The 19,794-nt window shown below is 42.7% G+C and overlaps 1 protein-coding gene across 1 annotated transcript in view; it reads left to right on the top strand.

The window, feature by feature from the left end:
• Positions 1 to 16,777, top strand: part of ACVR2B (activin A receptor type 2B) — a 97,033-nt gene extending 80,256 nt beyond the window's left edge. The window contains exons 3-11 of the mRNA XM_062621398.1: positions 484 to 593; positions 1,971 to 2,122; positions 3,160 to 3,303; positions 4,397 to 4,540; positions 5,405 to 5,553; positions 9,210 to 9,324; positions 11,921 to 12,059; positions 14,547 to 14,677; positions 16,257 to 16,777. Of these exons, the coding sequence (XP_062477382.1) occupies positions 484 to 593; positions 1,971 to 2,122; positions 3,160 to 3,303; positions 4,397 to 4,540; positions 5,405 to 5,553; positions 9,210 to 9,324; positions 11,921 to 12,059; positions 14,547 to 14,677; positions 16,257 to 16,451 (1,279 nt within the window). The 3' untranslated portion in view covers positions 16,452 to 16,777. The remainder of the gene's footprint in view (positions 1 to 483; positions 594 to 1,970; positions 2,123 to 3,159; positions 3,304 to 4,396; positions 4,541 to 5,404; positions 5,554 to 9,209; positions 9,325 to 11,920; positions 12,060 to 14,546; positions 14,678 to 16,256) is intronic.
• The last annotated feature ends 3,017 nt before the right edge of the window (positions 16,778 to 19,794 follow it).

Genomic DNA, 19,794 nt, shown 5'->3' with positions numbered 1-19,794 from the left:
CCCTTCTAGAGTTAGCGATGCCAAAGGCTGTGAGAGCATTCTTAGCTCAGCTCTCGTCTTATGTGCTTTATGGCACAATCTTTAATTGCATGATCAAATACTCCTCTGCCCTGCCAGCATACATATGGGCTGCGAGAAAGACACTGTTCAGGGAATGAGGCATCTCTCCATCATTTTTCTGCTTCTCATTCAGTTAGCAGTGGCGGCTGTTATTTATTACTCACCATCTAATGCCTTCAGTACATATGGAAGCATTTGTTTCCTTTATGGTCTTTACAAGGGTCTTGGCACTCAAGTACCCTAGTGGATAGCGAAGTTGTTTTCTGTAAGTGGAGACTGCTGATCTGTGCAGCTCAGCAGCAGGAGAAGGCACATGGAGAAAACAATTCGGGGCAGGTCAGCTCCCAAAGACAAGAGGCAGGAGTTGGCTGATGTTGTTTTCTCTCTTCCCTTTATTGCCGTGTCTGTCTGTCCCTGATGCAGGCAGGAATGTGTAGCCACAGAAGAAAACCCCCAAGTGTTTTTCTGCTGCTGCGAGGGCAACTATTGCAATGAGAAATTTACCCATTTGCCTGAAGTAACTGGTCCAGAAGGTGAGTGACTGGGTGGATGGGCAGTTGGGGTCTCTTCCTCTAGACCCGGTTTGTGATGGCTTTGTTGGTTCTTGATGTGGAGTTTTTGGTTGTTAAGGGAAAAAAAAAGTACGTCCAGCAGGACACAAAGTACAATTTGGCTACAAAGGCCAGAAATCCTTCTGCTATGGATCTTTAAGAATGGTTTCACTCCGTGAATGAAGGGTGTTGCAATAACACCTTGGATCCCATCAGTAAAGATTAGGTTTTCTTTATGCTGGACATTCACAGTGGGATATTACAAAACAAAACCACACACTAGGGGAAGTGGGTAGAGTGATTTATACGGCATGGATCAAGACTTAAACTCTTAACAAGGTATTTGACACCTTTGTCATTAATTTTCATAGGTCTCAGGTCTCCACATACTTTGAGCATCTGAGATTTTTGATTTGATAGCATTTGATTGCTGTCTTGCTCATCTGAGGATTGAAAAGGAATAGGTGTGCATGTCAGCTTTCAGAGGTTGTAGATATACTTCAAGGAAGAAAAGTAATAGCAGGTCCTTCTTCAAAGGCTAATAGAAAAAATTATTCTTTTAGCTAATGCTTGCTAAAGTATCATTCAGTAAAATTATTAAAGCAGGTGGATCTTTTCCTTAGGATGGTTTCTTTTGCAGTCAACTACCTACATTTACTGAGATGTTCCGATAGACCGTTATCAGATTTTCCTGGGCTTTCCTGTTAGGTTTTAATTGTTTACAGATGTTTTATTATCTCCTGTTATTAATGTACACGTAGCAACCTAGTAGCAAATATTCTTTCTCTCACAGTTTTTTGTTTAATTTGGCAAGTCTTGCTATTTTTTCCTTCCCTGTCTCCAACATAGCAACATGGCTCCATTTAGTATTCCCATTGTTTGTGTCTCAACTGCACTGATGTAATTTGGAACAAGAACTACTGTGGGAATAGTGCATTTGATTGTGGCTGCGGCAGCATTTTACTAAAAACTGACATCTTGTCAATCACTGTAAGAGGCAAAGCAATGCTGCAAGGGATTTCGTGCTCACTTAATACATTCAGAAGGGTTAAGAAGAGGAAATGTTCTGCTTTTATGTATCCTGGCAAGAAATACCCATCTTAAATAAAGGTCAGATGGAGGCTCGGCTTGCGCAGTGTGTTTTGGACCATTGTAATTCCATTACTGAAAGCCGTATGGAAAAGAGTAAACTACAGAGTCTTATGAATGCTGTTGGATGTGCTGGGTCATGCCACTAAGCATTGTCAACTTTGGAGCAGAAGGAAGGATGGGGTTTGGTTGCATCTGGGCGTGTAGCTGACAGTGCTGTTGCATGCCTGAAGGGTCCTTTCGCACATTTACCCTGATCTTTTCTCACAGTCATATATGAACCACCGCCGCCAACGCCCTCCCTGCTCAATATCCTGGTGTACTCACTGCTCCCCATTGCCGTCCTCTCCGTGGCCATCCTCTTGGCCTTCTGGATGTATCGTCACCGCAAGCCTCCCTACGGGCACGTCGACATTAATGAGGTGAGGGAGTTGCTTCCCTTTACTTGGACCTTATAAAATGCATGGAGGCTGCCCACTATATGTTCATGTCCACTTTTTCTTCACTCTCCTTAGATGGCCTAACTTCCCTCTGTTTTTAAAGTTGGTGGTGTAGTGGGCCTCTGTGGTAGTCATTCCCTATTGGGGCTGATGGGTTTAGATAGGGTTATCAACATGTCCGAGATTACTAAGGGATGGAGTTACACAGCCCTGCTTGTTGGCTATCCTTCCCCTCCAAACTCTCAATCCCATTGCTTGATTTAAGCCAACTTTGCAGAGAAAGAGATCAGGGACAAGATAAAGTTCCTACCAGCTTTATGGGACTAGGAGAGATGCTTTCCTTGTTGAAGCTCAGTTTTTATGAGCCATCAATGAATGCATGTAGGAGGTCGTCTTCATGGCCCAGAGCCATCAGGAACGGGTCCTCGCTGGCTCTACTGTACCCTGAGCATTCTGGTTTCTTTTGAAGGGCCAAGCAGCTACCTTCCCCTCCCTCCCTCCTCTGCCTGTTAGAGCCCATAGTGTGAGCCTTTCTCATCTGAAAGCAGATAGGACAGAACTCCAACCTCACGCATCCTGTGAGGTTGCATTGTTCTCCTGGACAAATACAGTTTAAGCAGATACAATCTTTATGATGCTGACAGACCTGTTTACTGCCCATTGCAGGGGTTATGTGAAAAATGCCTAATGAAGTGCAAAGCAGTGGGAGGTTTTAGGTGTAGTTGGCTGTTTGGTCACATAGATCAAAAAGTTCTTACTTTTGACAGGAGGTAGCCTTGAGGTCATCAATGTTTTACAGCCCAAAATAGCTCTTGCTTTGAAAACATAGGAGAATTTGGGTTTTGCCAGAGGATGGCAGGTGGTAGTTCAGCACACAAAATGACACTTGGAGGTGATTTGTATTAAATAAAATGTCACTTCTTTATGTCTTTTTTTTCCATTCACAGTCTCCCCATAGCTCCCTTCTCTTTGTTTTACAGTCCAGCTTCAGCTCGTGACAATGTTCTTCTCTCATGCAGGACCCAGGCCCTCCACCTCCTTCTCCCCTGGTTGGCCTAAAGCCCCTGCAGCTCTTGGAGATCAAGGCGAGGGGACGCTTTGGCTGTGTGTGGAAGGCTCAGCTGATGAATGACTATGTAGCAGTGAAAATCTTCCCTATTCAGGTAAGAAGGGCATAACATTAGGTTCTCACTCACCGGGCTGCCTCACCGGTGCTAAGATGCCCTAAGTGCCTTTGGAGGTTATGGTTTTTAAGACAATAACAAAGATGCATTTGGACTCTTCTTCTGGGGAAAAAGTTCAAGGACCCTTCCTTCCTACAGTTTTCTCTATGTTATCTCATATCTCATTAGCAAAAGCTTTCTATAGCAGTAGTTGTTGCAAGAAGGGCAAAACCAAACACATTTTGAAATCTACAGGGTGTTTTAACTTCACTGCAAATGTCTGTGTTGTTAAAGTCCAACAAGGCAGCATGCCACTGTGGTTCCCAAAATGCACACAAAAGCCCAAAGCCCTGGCTTTGTATGTATTGCCTGGGTAGATTGTAAATCCAGACCCAAACCTAGCAAACAGTTTAGATCTTACAAAGGCACAGCCCCTGCACTGTGAAAGCTAGTTGCACTGCAGCATTTCTGTCAGCTCATGTCTTGTGCTTTAGGAAACCTTTGAACACTCCTGACTTCACTCTCTAGGAATTGCAGATGGGAAGAGTAAAGCAATCAAAAGTCAAATGAAAGAAGAATGACTGAAATATGTTTGTGATTCTCTGCTATCTCCTTTGTTAATTTTTTGGCCCGTATTTGTTGTCATAGTATTGCTAAAGGAGATTTGCACATCTTCTGTCCAAACCAGCTGTGACCTACTAGTAAATATTCAATAGAGCCTAGATTAGATTTTGCAATCATAACAATTACAGCTACAGTGCAGATATGGGTGCTATATGCACTGGCTTTATTCTTGCAAGCATCTTTAGGAAATCTTATTTCTCAGTGAGGTTGAGTTTGGATTCTTCCCCACACATGTGCTGTAGGGTATGAGTTGAGGATAATTTTGGAGAAGAGAGACTGAGAACAGCAATTTCCAGTCTTTCTCCAGCATCTACACTTTAGGAAAACAGCCTCATTTTGAAGGGATACATCACATCCGAACATAGGAGGATGATACTAAGAGGACTCTGAACACTTCTGGCTGAGCTGAAGGAGCTGTTTGCTTTAAAGGGAAGCGTGATCTTTGATGGTGCATTTCTCCCTGCTTTAGGATAAGCAGTCTTGGCAGAGTGAGAGGGAGATTTTCAATACTCCTGGCATGAAGCATGAAAACCTTTTGCAGTTTATCGCAGCAGAGAAAAGAGGGACAAACCTAGAGACAGAGCTCTGGCTGATCACAGCTTTTCACGATAAGGTAAGGTATCATTGCATGTACATTCTGGGAGGAAAGAGAGGTGTCTGGCTGTGAAACAGCAGGATTTGATGTCTAATATTCTCCCAGAAGCTCTACTGTAATCTGTTCAGTTTCTCCATGGTGAGCCGTGGCTCAGTGGTAGCAGAGAAGGGCTACAGCCCTCCTCCTTCAAAGGCCCTTAAGCTTTCAAGGCTTCCCTACACAAACATGGGATTAATAAAGGTGGGACTTGGGGTGAGAGGCAGGCAGAAAAGGCCACAGCTTACGTATGTGGTGGTCACCATCTCTTAATGTGGGAGTTGAGTGTCACAGACCATTGCAGTCCCAACTGACCCCTTGCAGATGGGCTCTGTGTTTGCTTTTGAAGCTCGGGGCACATCTCCCATTTCATGGATTGCTTTAGTTATCAAACATGACTAACACTTGAAATAAAACAAACATGCACAAATCCGGGGTTGAGCCAGGAGTGTTATCCCTCTGTTTAATCCAAGGTCTACTGAGTCAATCATTGCCACAACCAGCTGATATGATGCATAATCTTCTTGCATGGAAGGCTTTCTCCTTTTTTAGGTTAGATGAATTGCTGCATTTTGAGATGATTTTATTCCTTCCTTACCTCCCTCCCCTTCCCTGGCAGATTAGTAGACTCCTTTTTGACATCTAGATACTTTCTGTGCTGTCAAAGGCTGAGGACTAATGAATGCTTCTGGGGTTTATTTCTTCCTTTTTCCTTTTCTTCTCCCTGTTAAATCAAGGTTCAAATTTCTCAAGCACTCATTAAAATAATTTTCTAAACTGATGAATTGGCACATCTGTCACATAGCAGGGTCTGCAATTAAGAACATACAATGTCCTGTTTCACAGGGTTCTCTGACGGATTACCTGAAGGGCAATATTATCAGCTGGAATGAGCTCTGCCATGTTGCAGAAACAATGGCGCGTGGCTTGTCCTACCTTCATGAAGACGTCCCTTGGTGCAAAGGTGAAGGACACAAACCTGCTATAGCACACAGGTATGGCCTCTTTCACTGACACCATTCAACTGCTGTGTTCAAATGTTCGCAACCTCTTTGAAATTATGCTGTTGAATGGAAAAGGAGGAGGTTATGCTTTTAGGAGGTAAATGCCTTTTAACCTAACAAATTCTATGCTAAGGCCAGAATTTTTTTTCAGCCGTGTAGGAAATGGTGCAGAGCAAGTAAGTTTTTTGTCTGTGAAAAAGTTAGTATGATTGTTAGTGGTTTCTGGCAAACATCTGAAGGTTAGGTGCTTCTCTCTTTGATCAACTCTTTTCTTGACATGTAGTGGGAAGGGAAATCTAGTTGCTGAAGAACTGTGCTTGCTAAATCACATTATAATCTATGTATGTTTGTAGCCACACCAAGATGTGGTCCCTAATTTTCCCTAAGTATTTTAGACTGATAACTCCACTGTGTGCCTTCCCACAGAGCTTTTGATCGTTAGAAGAAATGGAGGAACTGTAGAAACGCAGAAAATGGCTGCTATATATTTTTCCCTGTATTTTATAGTGCCCAAATCATACCGGGGGGAGGGCTTACACCAGAGCAGGGACCACAAAGCCTCTGAGACTTCTTAGCACCCTCTTCAAATCATCTGGGTTATAGGACCCTGGGGACAGCAGGAATCCAGAAAGTAGTGGGTTAAAGCATCCTCATTGCAATAATACTTATTTTAGCCCTTCTCCAAAGTCCCACATTGCTTGCCCTGGACTAAAGCATCTCTACCAGGGGTATGCTAGTGGCACGGCAGGAGGGGGGAGTTTTCCAGAAGGGATTTACATGGGCTGTGCCCTAATCCGCAGCTGTACTACCCTGCCACCCACCACATTTCATCTAGGAGGGACTTAAACCCCGTGTCTAGCTGCAGCAATTTGTACCCTATCTAGTGGGGGCTCTCTTCATCTACGGCAAGATAATCCCTTTTTTGCAGGAGTGTCCCTGCCCCCAGAACAGCCCCCCTACTCAAACCTGAAGGTTCCTGAGAGCTGGGGGCTGTTGAAAGAGCCTGCAGCTGCCTTTGTGCTGCTCCTGGAGCTGACCTCTGTGTCCCTGACATTTGTCCCTGTGGAATAAAGAGCAGTGGTTTATACATGAAAATTCCTGAGGGTGGGGAGCAGAGAAAGGCTATAGAAAGGCTTTAAAGCAACAGATCGTGCTCATTAGTGTCCCCATCCATTTAGCAAATTATAAAAGATGGAGAATGCACTATTTGTGTGAGTTTAGCACATACCTACCAAAGAAGGATTTCGGGACACAGGGGATTTCCCTTGGATTACCCCACTCCTTTCAGTTTTATTTTTGCTTTAAAAGAAAATACCAAATGCATTTTAAACTGAGGGGAGGGCGGGTATTTATGAATGGCTTCACACAAAGCATGTGAAGATGCTGGGGTTGCCAGGTGTGACTCCCCGAGTCACTGTTGGGCAGGGCTTCAGCTAATTCCTTACTGGCCCCCGGCACTACAGGGAGGATTAAGGTTATGGGATTGCTTATTGGTGCGAAAGTGCCCCCACGTGGAGGCTGAAAATAAAATCTCTGGTATCTGAATCGACTTAATGCACCCATCATTCACAGTCCCCTCACTCCCTTATTCCCTAGTTGAAAGCATTGCACAGGAAACTATATATATTTATTTTTCAGGCCATTTTCCTTTATCAGTGACCATTTTAGTATGGTCTAACGCATGTGATGTTATTGGGAATTCTATTTGGCATGGCTTGGATCAGGTCTTTCTCCCTGTCCTGCATATGTTTGCATTGCAGCTCACATGTGGCAGTTCAGGATGATTTGTGGAAGGAAGGAAACAAAACATGGAAAAATGGGGAAATGTACAGAAATAGTGGGGAAAAAAAGGAAGCAGAAAGGGAAATTACTGCATCATGTATCAAGATGTAGTAGTTAACTGTTGCATGCCCAAAGGGCAGTGTGGGTGAACAAAATGCCCATAACAATAATACTGGTTTACATTTCACTTTGGAAATGTATCGTTCAGGCAGGCAGTCTGAGCATTTCTATGTGCTCCTTATTCCTGGGAATCACCATTTTGGAAAAATCTTGCACACAATCTGTACCATCCTGGAGGGCATAATCCCCTAATGCTGGCTGAGCAAAGTCGTTTATCTATGTCATTAGATGATGGCTGTTTTCTAAGCTTGTGGGAAAACTGCCATAGCATGGAAGCAGTCTCTAAGATGACAGGTATTAGGTAAAAGGTGGTTTTCTGTGTAACGGAGGGGTACGAATGTTTTGCAGCCTCTGCAAAACTGTGCAGTGTCCCTAGAACCTGATGTGTCCGCTTGAAATGATGGGGACTGTTTTCTGCTGGCATTCCATGGCTATATGATGCTCTACAACTTCCCACCCACTTTCCCCATCTTAATCCTTGAGCCAGAAATTTCCATCATGCTGTAATTAGTTTAGAAAGGAAAAATCCTCTTTTAAGCTCAAAATCAGAGGCTGAGTGGTACAGAATGATTTTTGCTTGTGGTGCTTTGAGCTGGTGCTCTGGCATCTGAGGCCACAGCAAGCAGTCCTTCTCTATGGTCTAGCAGTTTCTCTCTTCCCAGAGAATTTTGACAGGTCTCTCTAGTGTGGAACAATTGTATCTGCCCTCATTAATTATTTGTGCAGGCCTGCAATGTCCTGCAATCAGCAGGGTCACTGAGTGAATCGATGATAGGGAAATTATAATGCTGAGCATACAGGACAATTGCCATCTGCTGTCTAAGGTCTGTAATTTAATTAGATTTCCAAACATTCCTTTTCAGATGAAAATGCGGGAATCCCAGGGAACAGGGCTCGAGTGGTTAGGCATCTCAGTGTGACCCTCCTCCACCCTCCTCCCCTTTCCAGCCCCCCCCAGACTTACCTGAGCTGCTCTGAAACAGTCCCAGCGCAGCACAGGACTGACACGAATGTCTCCTTAAAGCCGTCTTCAAGGACAGTCCCACCATCTCCACTGCAAATGCTTACGCCTGCCTGTCAGCTGCCCGGTCTGATCCCAACAGCTTTTCTGAGTGTGGGCTCACCCTGTTTCCTGCTTGCTTTCCAGCTCTCTGAATTCTCCAGGGAAGATCAATCCAGCAATTAAAACATAAGTGCAATAGGTGACTATGGCAAAAGTCTGTTGAAGCATAATAGTCAAGGGTGAAGAGAGTCTCACCAGCATCTACTAATTTCCAGGAAGATCTAATTTTGTAGAAGGGAGCAAACATCCTTACTAGGATAAAGAGTAAATGAACCCCTTAACCTGTCTTGCTTTTGTTGTTGGGAGTGAGAAATGTAAGTGTTTAGAGGAGGGGGTCCACAGCTGGTGCTCAGAGCAAGAAATGGTGCTTTATACTCCCTGTTCTAATTAAAACACTGCCTTCATATCACTCCTTCATTTAGTTTGAGGTTAATTCACTGTAGAATTTGGTTGACTCTGTGCTGAGCAGCACAGGGCTGCTTGGTTGTGTTTTAGGGATATGGGCAGTGAGGAGCAAGCAAATTTCCCATTGCTGGCCATGAGGAACAGCCAGGTAAGGAAGGAAGGAGTTGATTTACTGGGGGCTGCTAAGCCTGTAGGCTTAAACATGGTGTGTTGCAATGTGATTTGGCTGTGTGCCATAATAAACCCTTCCCAAACTTGCTTCTTGGCTTGTCCTTAGGGACTTCAAGAGTAAAAATGTCTTGCTGAAGAATGACTTGACAGCAGTGCTAGCTGATTTTGGACTAGCTGTACGGTTTGAACCTGGAAAGCCTCCAGGGGACACTCATGGACAGGTAATCGTTATCTTTAACAATCACATTTTTTAAAATTGGGCTTGCCAAAGCTCCTTGCAAGTGGGGGAAGTTTGTGTAGTTTTAATTCTCTTTGAGATATGTATTTTCCATACATGCTTGCGGTCAGACATAAATTCCAGAAGCTGCTTTGAGCTGGGAGAGTGCTCAAACCCTCCTGACCACTGTGCAGGTGAGGTCACCCCAGCCCTGGGGCCAGGCAGCTTCTTCCTTCAAACATGGGACTTGTTGACTTTTTATTGTCTAGGTATTAAATATTCATAGAATCATAGAATACCAGGTTGGAAGAGACCTCAAGGACCATCTAGTCTAACCTTCCTAGGCAAAGCATGGCCTAGACTAGATGTCCCAGGACCTTGTCCAGCCAAATCTTAAACGTGTCCAGTGCTGGGGAGCCCACCACTTTCCTGGGGAGATTATTCCAATGACAGATTGTTCTCATTGGGAAAAATTTTTCACTTGTGTCCAGTCAGAATCTCTGTGGGAGCAACTTGTGCCCATGACCCCTCATCTTTTCCATGTGACTCCTTGTAAAAAGGGAGTCACCATTTTCTTTGTAGCCATCCTTTAAATACTGGAACATGGTGAGAAGGTCTCCCCTGCGCCTTCCTTTCTCAAGTTTGAAAAAAAAGTTTTCTCAGCCTTTCCTTATACGGCTTCTCAGCCCTTGGATCGTCTTTATGTTTCTTCTCTGCACCCCCTCCAGCCTGGCCATATCTTTTTTTGTATATTGGGAACCAAAACTGAACACAGTATGCCAGGTGTGGCCTGACAAGCGCTGAGTAGAGTGTAATGATGGCTTCCTTTACCTCTGCTGGTGGTGCCCTTGTTGATGTAACCCAGCCTTCTGCTGGCTTTCTTTGCCCCAGCAGAAACTCATTGCTGTTTACTGGGATCCCAGGTTCCTTCCAAAGAGCTGCTCCCCAGCGGGGTAGATCCCATCCTGTGCTGCTGTCCTGGATTATGTTTTTCCAGGTGCAAGACTTTAAACTTGTCCTTATTGAACTTCATAAGGTTCTTGTTAGCCCACTCTTCCAGCCCATCCAGGTCTCCCTGCAGGGTGGCTCTCCCTTCCAAAGTGTCCAGTTCCCCACCCAGTTTCATGTCATCAGCAAACTTCAGGGTACCACTGATCCCATTACCAGATCATATACAAAGATATTAAACAGCACTGGGGCCAACATCAATCCCTTGGGACCCCCAGCTGGAAAAGTTGCCTGTCTAGACTGTAGCACAAATATTAATACTCCTAAATATTAATACTAATACTACAATGCATATATGAGTACTCTGAAAATCATTCGTTTAGTTTTAAGAGTTCAGCCAGGGTGGCTGCCTGGGTGACCTTTACCACCAGCAGATCTTGTGAGCTGGCTGTGCACTGCCTCAAAGATTTAGTACGTTTTTATGGGTTCTAAATTTTCTGCCTTTGCATTGCAGTAAGTAGCCCTCATTCAGACAATCTTAAGGTCTTTTCCAGCCCTTGCTATTCTGTGATTCTGCTCTTGTGCCAGGGCACAGCAAGGCCAGCATCCCCTGCTTGTGCCTGTGGGGTTTTTTAAGTGTTCATCTCCAATACAGGCTCCCTTTTTACTTTTATCTTAGAAGGAGTGAATTTAGTCCCTCCCAGCTTTCCTTATTTTTGCCACTTTATTTTTGTCTTTTCCTGAGTTTTTTGATACCTTTTTCACGTCCTGCCTTTTCCCTGTCCCCACTGACTCAGGTAACAGCAAGAACGAATAAGAATTTTCTAAAAGAACGTATTAAAGGAGTTTCAAATCCCATGTTAAAAAGGTGCTTTTCCCCTGGCTCTTCTCACCACTCTCCTCCAGTATGGTTGTAATTCTGCCACTTATATACTCACAACTATATGAGGAGCTTAGTATGGCTCTGGCTGGACTAAACACAATTGTAATGAGGACTGAGTCCCCTCAAATTGGCGAGAGGGGATCTTTTCCAAACTAGGTCACAGCAAGCCAGGGCGAGGTAGACTTTGCAGGGTTCATGCTTTACTGCTCCTGTGGTTAAAGGAGACTTGTTTTATCCAGGGGTATCAAAACAATACCTTTTCCTACCATTTCAGGATGTATCAATTTTACTCTTTCTTTCCATACAGTTAATTTTTTTGAGTGAAAGGGGGTTGAACTTTCAACAACTATGATAACCAAGTCTGAGTTGACCTCAGAATGTTTGGTGTCTCCAAAGACATCATTTTCTCATGGAGCAATATGCTGCCAGAGCAAGATGTGGTGGGATGCAGGGAAGGCAGAATTCCATCCATGCTTACCCCACCACGCTGTGTTTAAATTAGACCTGTAGCATACCCTGAATGAATATCACACACATAGCCATGCACCTCAGCTTTTTCCTTCAGGTATCTTATATAGACTCCAGTGATCTTAATGAGAATCTGTGTCAGAAAAAACAGCTCCCTTTTTCCTGTTTTCTGAGCGTGGTGCAACTTTAGCAGAAGTAGCCTTAAGGCTAATGAAACCGGCTGTCACTCATCTCCAACCAGTGGAGGCTGAGATTCCCAACTAGAATGTCATCTGAGTTGTGTCTTTTTTTTTCTCTGTAGGTGGGAACAAGGAGGTATATGGCTCCCGAAGTGTTAGAGGGAGCAATCAACTTCCAACGAGATGCCTTCCTGAGGATAGACATGTATGCAATGGGACTGGTGTTGTGGGAACTAGTCTCCAGATGCAGAGCAGTTGATGGTAAGAATATAAAGATTGTCTCTTCCCTGGAGAGGGCTTTGTTTCAGCATTGTTTAGTGGTCCAGACAGTGGGCCAGTCTTTGTGGGTTTGTTTTTTTTTTTTAAATTAATAATATTCAATGATATATTTTTATTAAGCAGCTAACCTGTTTTTCACTTGCATATTTTTTAACATAATCTGTCATTCTCTGTAGATAATAACCTTTGTAGCGTTCAAGTCTCAGTGTGCTTTTAACTGTGCTGGTTACACTGCAAATTGGCTGAGAACTCAGAGGGATGAGGAGTAGGTGATTTGTCCATCAGTGGTGATTTCCTTCCAACTCCTCTCATGCAGCAGCTGGCCAACATTCTGCAAAAGCCATACAGAGGACCATTAAATCAGCAGTGGGAAGAGTTTGTTGTTCCATGTAGAGTTTTAGAGGATCTCACTTTCTCTTGCATGATCCAAAAGAATGAACTTTCATGGTGTCTCCTTTCCCAGTTTTGGTTGTTTTTTTTTTTTTTTTATGCTAATATGATGCTGCAAAATGGGGCATCTTTTCTGTCCAAATAACACTTCTGTCCGTTGGTGACACCCTTGCCATTTGCAGAACCTTGCCCCTGGTCAAGGAAGCAATGATTTCATTGCTCCAAGGCTGCTTGCTCCAACTTCTTTCTTGTATGGATATGGGTGTTCATACATGAACAGTACCTCAGTCTTACCACACAGGTGTGTGGTAAGTAGAAGGCCTTTTCTTCAGAAATTTTCTTCAAAAATTTACTGTCTAACCAGATAAAATGATGGAGTTTAACAGTGCTACCCATGTAGGAATTACATGTTTGTGATTTCCTTCCAACTCCTCTCATGCAGCAGCTGGCCAACATTCTGCAAAAGCCATACAGAGGACCATTAAATCAGAGGGAAGGCTTCCTTTAGGGTGATGGGGAGTTACATTATAGAATCATAGAATCATTAGGGTTGGAAAGGATCTTAAGATCATCTAGTTCCAACCCCCCTGCCATGGGCAGGGACACCTTACGCTAAATCATATCTCCCAAGGCCTCATGCAACCTGGTCTTGAACACTGCCAGGGATGGAGCATTCACAACGTCCCTGGGCAACCCATTCCAGTGCCTCACCACCCTAACAGGAAAGAATTTCCTTCTTATATTCAACCTAAACTTCCCCTGTTTGAGTTTTAACCCGTTACCCCTTGTCCTGTCACTACAGTCTCTAATGAAGAGTCCCTCTCCAGCATCCCTGTAGGCCCCCTTCAGATACTGGAAGGCTGCTATGAGGTCTCCATGCAGCCTTCTCTTCTCCAGGCTGAACAGCTCCAATTTCCTCAGCCTGTCTTCATACGGGAGGTGTTTGAACCTTATTTGCACTTCTAACTCAGAAGTGATGTTTTGTAAACAACAGATTTGGCTTGGAGGTCACCAGTGCAGCTCTGCATAGCCTTGATCCCTCTTGGAGGAAGAGGAACGGAAGGTCATGAACGTTATTGTGCCATCTCTGGAACAAGTGTTTCAGTTTGGTTTAGTGACTGGTGTGCCATGTCAACAAGAATAGTGATAAGCTGTTTGTGATTTCATTTTTTTGTTTTTTAGCATACCTAAACATCACATTGTTGGCATCACAGTTCATGACCAGCTGAAGTGCTCAGCTCTTACTTTAGTCTGGAAAGGCCCTCTTGAAATATCTCCACTCTTGAAAGAGGTCACTCTTTGTTACCAAGAAACCATAAGTGATGCCATGGAGCACTCTGAGAAAGCCCATCAGTTAAGCTAGGCTGCTGTTTGTGAGAAAGCATCTACACATTGCCAAAAGCCAAATGATGTTCCAATAGGCAGAAGTTACTGCTACCTTCCAGCATCTTCACTGATACTCATAACAGTTGTCTCATTCCTGTGGCCCATAGCAGTTCACAGCCATCACTGGTATAACTAAACCATTCACAAATCATTTTGCACTTAGGAGCTGGTACTTGGGATGAGTGCATCTGGCTCTAGCAAGTCAGGACTGACCCAAACCTATGACAAGCCAGATCACAAAGCAAGAAATTTAAGTGTTCTGTATGCTTGACCATGCTAGTCAGTGCCTAAAATAAAATTATGCTCATGCTGAAACCTTTCTCTAGGTTATTGTGTGTTGAATTGCTATGCTAAAATGTGAGGATGCCCTGATTTGCCCTTTCTATTAAAATAAATCACAAACTACCCAACAAGCCTCCTCAAGGAGGGCAGTGGGATTGGGAGGCCCGGCTGAGGGTTCAGATTCTTAACTTGATGAGGTGGAAAATGCATAAGGCAGACAGACAGCGGGGACAGCAAAGTCCATTGTGCAGAAAGAATATTAATCACATTTGTCTGCAGTGACATGAGGACTTCAGGCTTTGCTGCAGTGGATTGAGGTTGCTCTGGAGCCACAGCTCACTCATGCATGGGGAGGATGTGGCTCTGCGGAGGACATTTCTGTACTGACCTGGTTCTTTGTGTGCACCTTAGGTCCAGTGGATGAATACATGCTGCCTTTTGAAGAAGAAATAGGTCAGCACCCATCCCTTGAGGACCTGCAAGAAGTGGTGGTTCACAAGAAGATGCGCCCTGTGTTCAAGGATCACTGGCTGAAACACCCTGTACGTCCCTCCTGGTTAACGGTGGAAAATGTTTTCCTGTGTGATTGGAATGCGGGATGTGGTTATGCATCACTTGCAGGCGTCAGGGGGAAGCTAACCAGTCCACCCTGGTGCATGGACCTGCTCGCCAGTGCTAAAGAGACTCAGTGCTGGGAATGAGGGGTCGCTCAACACCTTCATGTTCCCCTTTCCATTTTTCCTTCTATTTAGAGATTAAATTAGCTGATTAAAAGACAGCCAGTGCTGAACATGGAGTGTCTGGTGGTATAGTAGGATTTCTTCAATATGGTGAAAGAATGGAAAATAAAGTCTTTTTCATGAAGAAAAAGAAAATGATCCATAACATCAGAGTTGAGTACCTCACAAACTAGATAGGTGCAAGACTTGAACAGTTTTTTGAGGAAAAATTTGTTAGATGTGAAGCAAGCAGGCAATGAAGCAAAATGCAGCATGGGTTTCCCAGAGGTAAATAATTTCAGGCTTGCATTTTTAATAAAAGATAATATTTTTTTCAGACTCGGAAACTAAGCAGATGATGAAATCTCACAGGGCTTCAGAAAGAAGCTAAATGCATCTATTTGGACCAAACTGCCATGGTTTTGGCTAGACTCAGGTGTATTAACTCACTGCCTCGAAGCTGAGGGCTGTGGGCTGCAGGTAAAGATGAATCTTCAGCTCAAATGAGGGTTCAAGTAAGAGCTGCGCTCTTCCAACAATGTTGAATTTAGTTATTCTGATTATATAGAATCATAAAATGGTTTGGATTGGAAAGGACCTTAAAGCTCATCCAGTTCCAGCCCCCTGCCATGGGCAGGAATGCCTTCCACAAGGCCAGGTTGCTCGAAGCTCGTACAGTCTGGCCTTGAACACTGCCAGGGATGGGGCAGCCACTGCCAGTGCCTCATCACCCTCACAGGGAAGAATTATTTCTTAGTTTCTCTTCAGAAGTGACTGCAAAGAAAGCAATGGTTTCATAGTAACTGATATGGTGCTGCCAGCTCTCACGGTTTTATCATGGGAATCACAATACTTGATGTTTTGTCTTTTAATGCTTTAACTGACAAATCTTTGGCTATATTTTTATATTAAAAAAAGTACTTTTGAGGTTATGAAAAAAAGCGTATATGACCAAGCCATATAGCCCTAGAAAGCAAAAGCTTTAAAAAAATCCCCAAACACGTATTTAAAGTCACTTTTAATGCTTATCTTATGATAATTGGCATAATTTTTTGAATTGGCATGATGTTTGGAAAATTTCCACAATAAGAACAATCAGCCATTGGAATAACTTTCCCAGAAAAGTCATGGATTACCCAACACTGGACATTTTTAATCTTCAGCTGAACAGGGTGCTGGGCTATCTAGTTTAAGTCATGCTTTGCCAAGAAAGGTTGGACCAGATGATCCTTGAGGTCCCTTCCAACCTGGTATTCTATGATTCTGTGATACCATGGAGAAAATATTCTTAGTTATTCTTTACAGCGTTAGGCTGTGTTAAGTGGACCTCCCCATCTGCTGCAGACAGTCCCTGGAGCAGGCTTTGGTGCTGACAGTGCTTTCTCCCCCTTGTTGCCTGCAGGGCTTGGCGCAGCTCTGCGTGACCATCGAAGAGTGCTGGGACCACGATGCGGAGGCTCGGCTCTCGGCAGGCTGTGTCGAGGAGCGCATTGCGCAGATACGCAAATCTGTAAACGGCACTACCTCGGACTGCCTCGTCTCCATCGTGACGTCCGTCACCAACGTGGACTTGCCGCCCAAAGAGTCTAGTATCTAAGTCCTGGTTCACTTTTGTCTTTCCAGACTCAGTGGATTAAAAAAAAACAAGAAGAAGGTTTTAAGAAAAAAACCACACACAAAAAAAAAAAACAAAACCACAAAAATCCAACAAACACATGAATGCAGCTGCTATTTTATCTTGACTTTTTATTATTATTGTTATTATTATTATTATTATTTTTTTGGATTGGATCAATTTTACCAGCACATTGCTCTACTGTATTAAAAAAAAAAAAAGGACATTTCAGCAAGCATTCAGGTGCCGACTAATGAATGCAGAAAAGGTGCAGGTACCTCAGAACCTCAACAAACTCACTTCAGTTGTTTTTATTTTATTCAGTTTTCTGGGTTTCTCTTTATTGGTCTGTCTTCTGAGTGGAGCATCTGTGACATAAAGGAAAACCACCTACCATCTTAGAAAACACAATGCTGCAAACTGTGGAGGAAACAAGACTGTTATGTAAAGAATACACCTTCCTCAAAAGGATTTTTTTTCCCCATTTTGTTTTGGTTTTGGGTTCAGTTCCTTTTGGTTCTCGGGTTTTTTTTGGAAGTGAGCTTCAAAAAAAAACAGCAGATGTGTCTTTTACGGATTTAACGGGTGTCATTGTAACATGGAAAAAAAGTAACTGGGCAGAGAATGTTAATTCTTGATGGTAGAATTGAAGAGGGGAGCGTAGAATAGGGGTGGGGAGAGTGACGTTGGATTTGGCAGCATTTGGGGAAACATCATTTGCTATGGAGCTACTTCTCAGGTAACCATAGAGGAGAGGAAGGACATTTCTGGACAGAGTATTAATGACTGCAGAGTGTGGAGAAAGCTGAGTTAAAGAGCCAGTGGTTGTAAGCAAGGCAAGTTCTTTCTTCCTTCAGTATCTCAGGCTTGGGTGGTAACAGAACAAAGCAGAATGATAATTACCTTTTATTTTTCAACTCCAGGTAGTAATGAGAGGAATGCTTGTAAGCCATGTAATTGGAAGAGGTGGGAAAGTGCGTTTTCAGACACACTTTGGTAAAAGACTGGAAGATGGCAAAATTTTTGCATCTTGCTTCAGTTGTGAGTCAGTTCAGCAAATTTGGCCTTGGGGTTGGTGATCTCTCAGCCCAAGCTGCAGGTGCAGATGGTGGAAAACGGAAAAGTGTGAAAACTGGCTCTATAATTTATTTCTTTTTTCATTATTAATTTGGGCTTGGGGGGGGGTGGGAATGCCTGAACCGGTGGCAGATGGCTCCTGTAGCATCTGAGACACCTATGAGCTGCCCAGCTGCAGGAGGGAGAGGCAGCTCAGCAGCATCAGTGATTATCGCAGCATCTCTCCGACTGGTTTCTTTGACGCTGCTTTCTCCTTGCTCTGTGACAAAACTCTTTTGTCTTAAAGTGGTGCATATTCTAAAATACCATTACTCTTATTATGCCATAAACTCGCTCTAGTCAGTGAATGTTCCTAATGCTGCTGATTCAACATTGAAATATTTTTTTAATTTGCAAAACATGCAATGTTTAAAAAAAGGAAAAAAAAAACTAAAAAAAAAGAAAACCAACAAACACAAAACACACACGTTACGTGGCTTCCGAGGTTTAAACTGAAAAAAAAATTAAAAACTTCATGACCACAGACCACCTCAAACCAGAAATACCTCAGAATTTTCTACTTGTATGAGTTTTATTATATATTTTGTTAGTTGTGTTGTCTTGTAGTAAGTATATTTTAATGTAAGTTGGCTTTTATGACAAGGGAGTTTTAAAAAAAGAAAAAAAAAAGAAAAAAAAGTTCCAAAATCTTTTAGGAAGTGCTACCATTTTTTTTTGTTTGTTTGTTTGTTTTATAAAGCACCATTGTAAATAACTGTATACAGTTGTAGAATAACTGCCTATATAAGGTACCTGGGCATTATTCACTCTTATTTGTGAAGGCTGTTTCCATTCTCTGTTATTTTTTTGGTCTGTTTTAGTGAAAGGACAGTACATCTTTTTTTTTTTATTTTATTATTTTTAAATTTTTTAATTTTTTTTTTTTTACTTTGAATATACCATGAATTCTGTGTCTTGCTGGACTGATAAAGTTACGTCTATTGGATGGCCAGAACTTCTAAATTTTCCTTTGTATTAAGCCAAAATGCAGTCCTAAACTAATCACCCTGTAACGAAAATGTAAAAAAGTGTGTATTATATAAATGAATTGGACTTCTTGCCACTGCCAAATTGTCAGGGTGCACCCTTGCACAGATATAATTTATTAAGCGAGCAAAATGGCTGATTGGAGAAGATATAAAGAAAATTAAAATATATTTCTTGAAAAAATATAGCTTTAAAACCTAGAGGTCACAAATGAGGACATGGTCCTTTATCTTGAAGAGACATTAAGATAATTGCCTTAATTTGTCTATCTGAATAAAGTCTTAACCTATTCTTTCAAGTTACTGAATGTATATTGCATATTAGTATGTACACACATGTAACTGTATTTCTGTGTGTAGGTTTGGAAGTTTTTGTTTCTTGATGTGCTTCTGTTGAGAACACCTTGACAAAACCAGACAGAACAAAACCATTCTGACCAAGTGATGTCCCTGGTGGGGGTTGGCATCTTTGGGCCTGATGCTGCAACAATACCTGTGCTTAGCATTAAGCATGTAGGTAGCTCTTCTGGTGTCATGATGTTGGGCGCTCACTTAATGTTAAGCGTGGTTGTAAACATTTGCAGGATCAGTATTTTTCATGTTGAATACATTTCTGCACTGAGACTCATATAAAAATGTGACTATGTTTTAGAAGTGAAGTGATGTAAGGGTTGGGGTGGAGCGTAGAGCAGTTGAGTGAATACTTGTTTCAAGGTGGGCTTGCTGCCATTTCCCCAGGAATGGGAGCCAGTTCATATTGCTGCAGAAAGAAAAAAGCTGTACTGTCTTTTAACTGTTATTATCTGTTTGCTGTTCTGGATTTTTTCCTTCAGCATTATGTGTTATGGCTAAAACAGGCTTATTACAGCAGTTGCTTTTTTTATCCTAATTTCTTTAAGAAGCTTTAAAGTATTTATTGAAAGTGCCATATGATTTTAATAGCCTATTAGTCTCTGAAATCTTCTCTTTTGAGAAAGCATAAACAAAAATTCTCACATGTAGCTTATCTTACTGTGGGGAACTGCACAACTATACAAACTTTGACTGAATGTTGATTGTAAAGTATTATATCTTCCCTGGTGTGATGGTTCCTTATAGATCATCTTGTCAAACAGGATTCAGAAACTGATTTTAAACAGAAGTCCCAAATTGTGTGTGTACTGAGTTAAAAATTCTAAATGTGTGTAGGTATGTGTGTCTGTCTTGCTGTCGCAGCAAAGAAG

Source organism: Pezoporus occidentalis, unplaced genomic scaffold (assembly GCF_034315485.1).
Source record: "Pezoporus occidentalis ecotype Australia unplaced genomic scaffold, CSIRO_AGI_Poc_V1 ctg23, whole genome shotgun sequence".
Classification (NCBI taxonomy): Eukaryota; Metazoa; Chordata; class Aves; order Psittaciformes; family Psittacidae; genus Pezoporus; species Pezoporus occidentalis.
The sequence above is the reverse complement of the archived record's forward strand: the minus strand, read 5'-3'. Positions and strand labels throughout refer to the sequence as shown.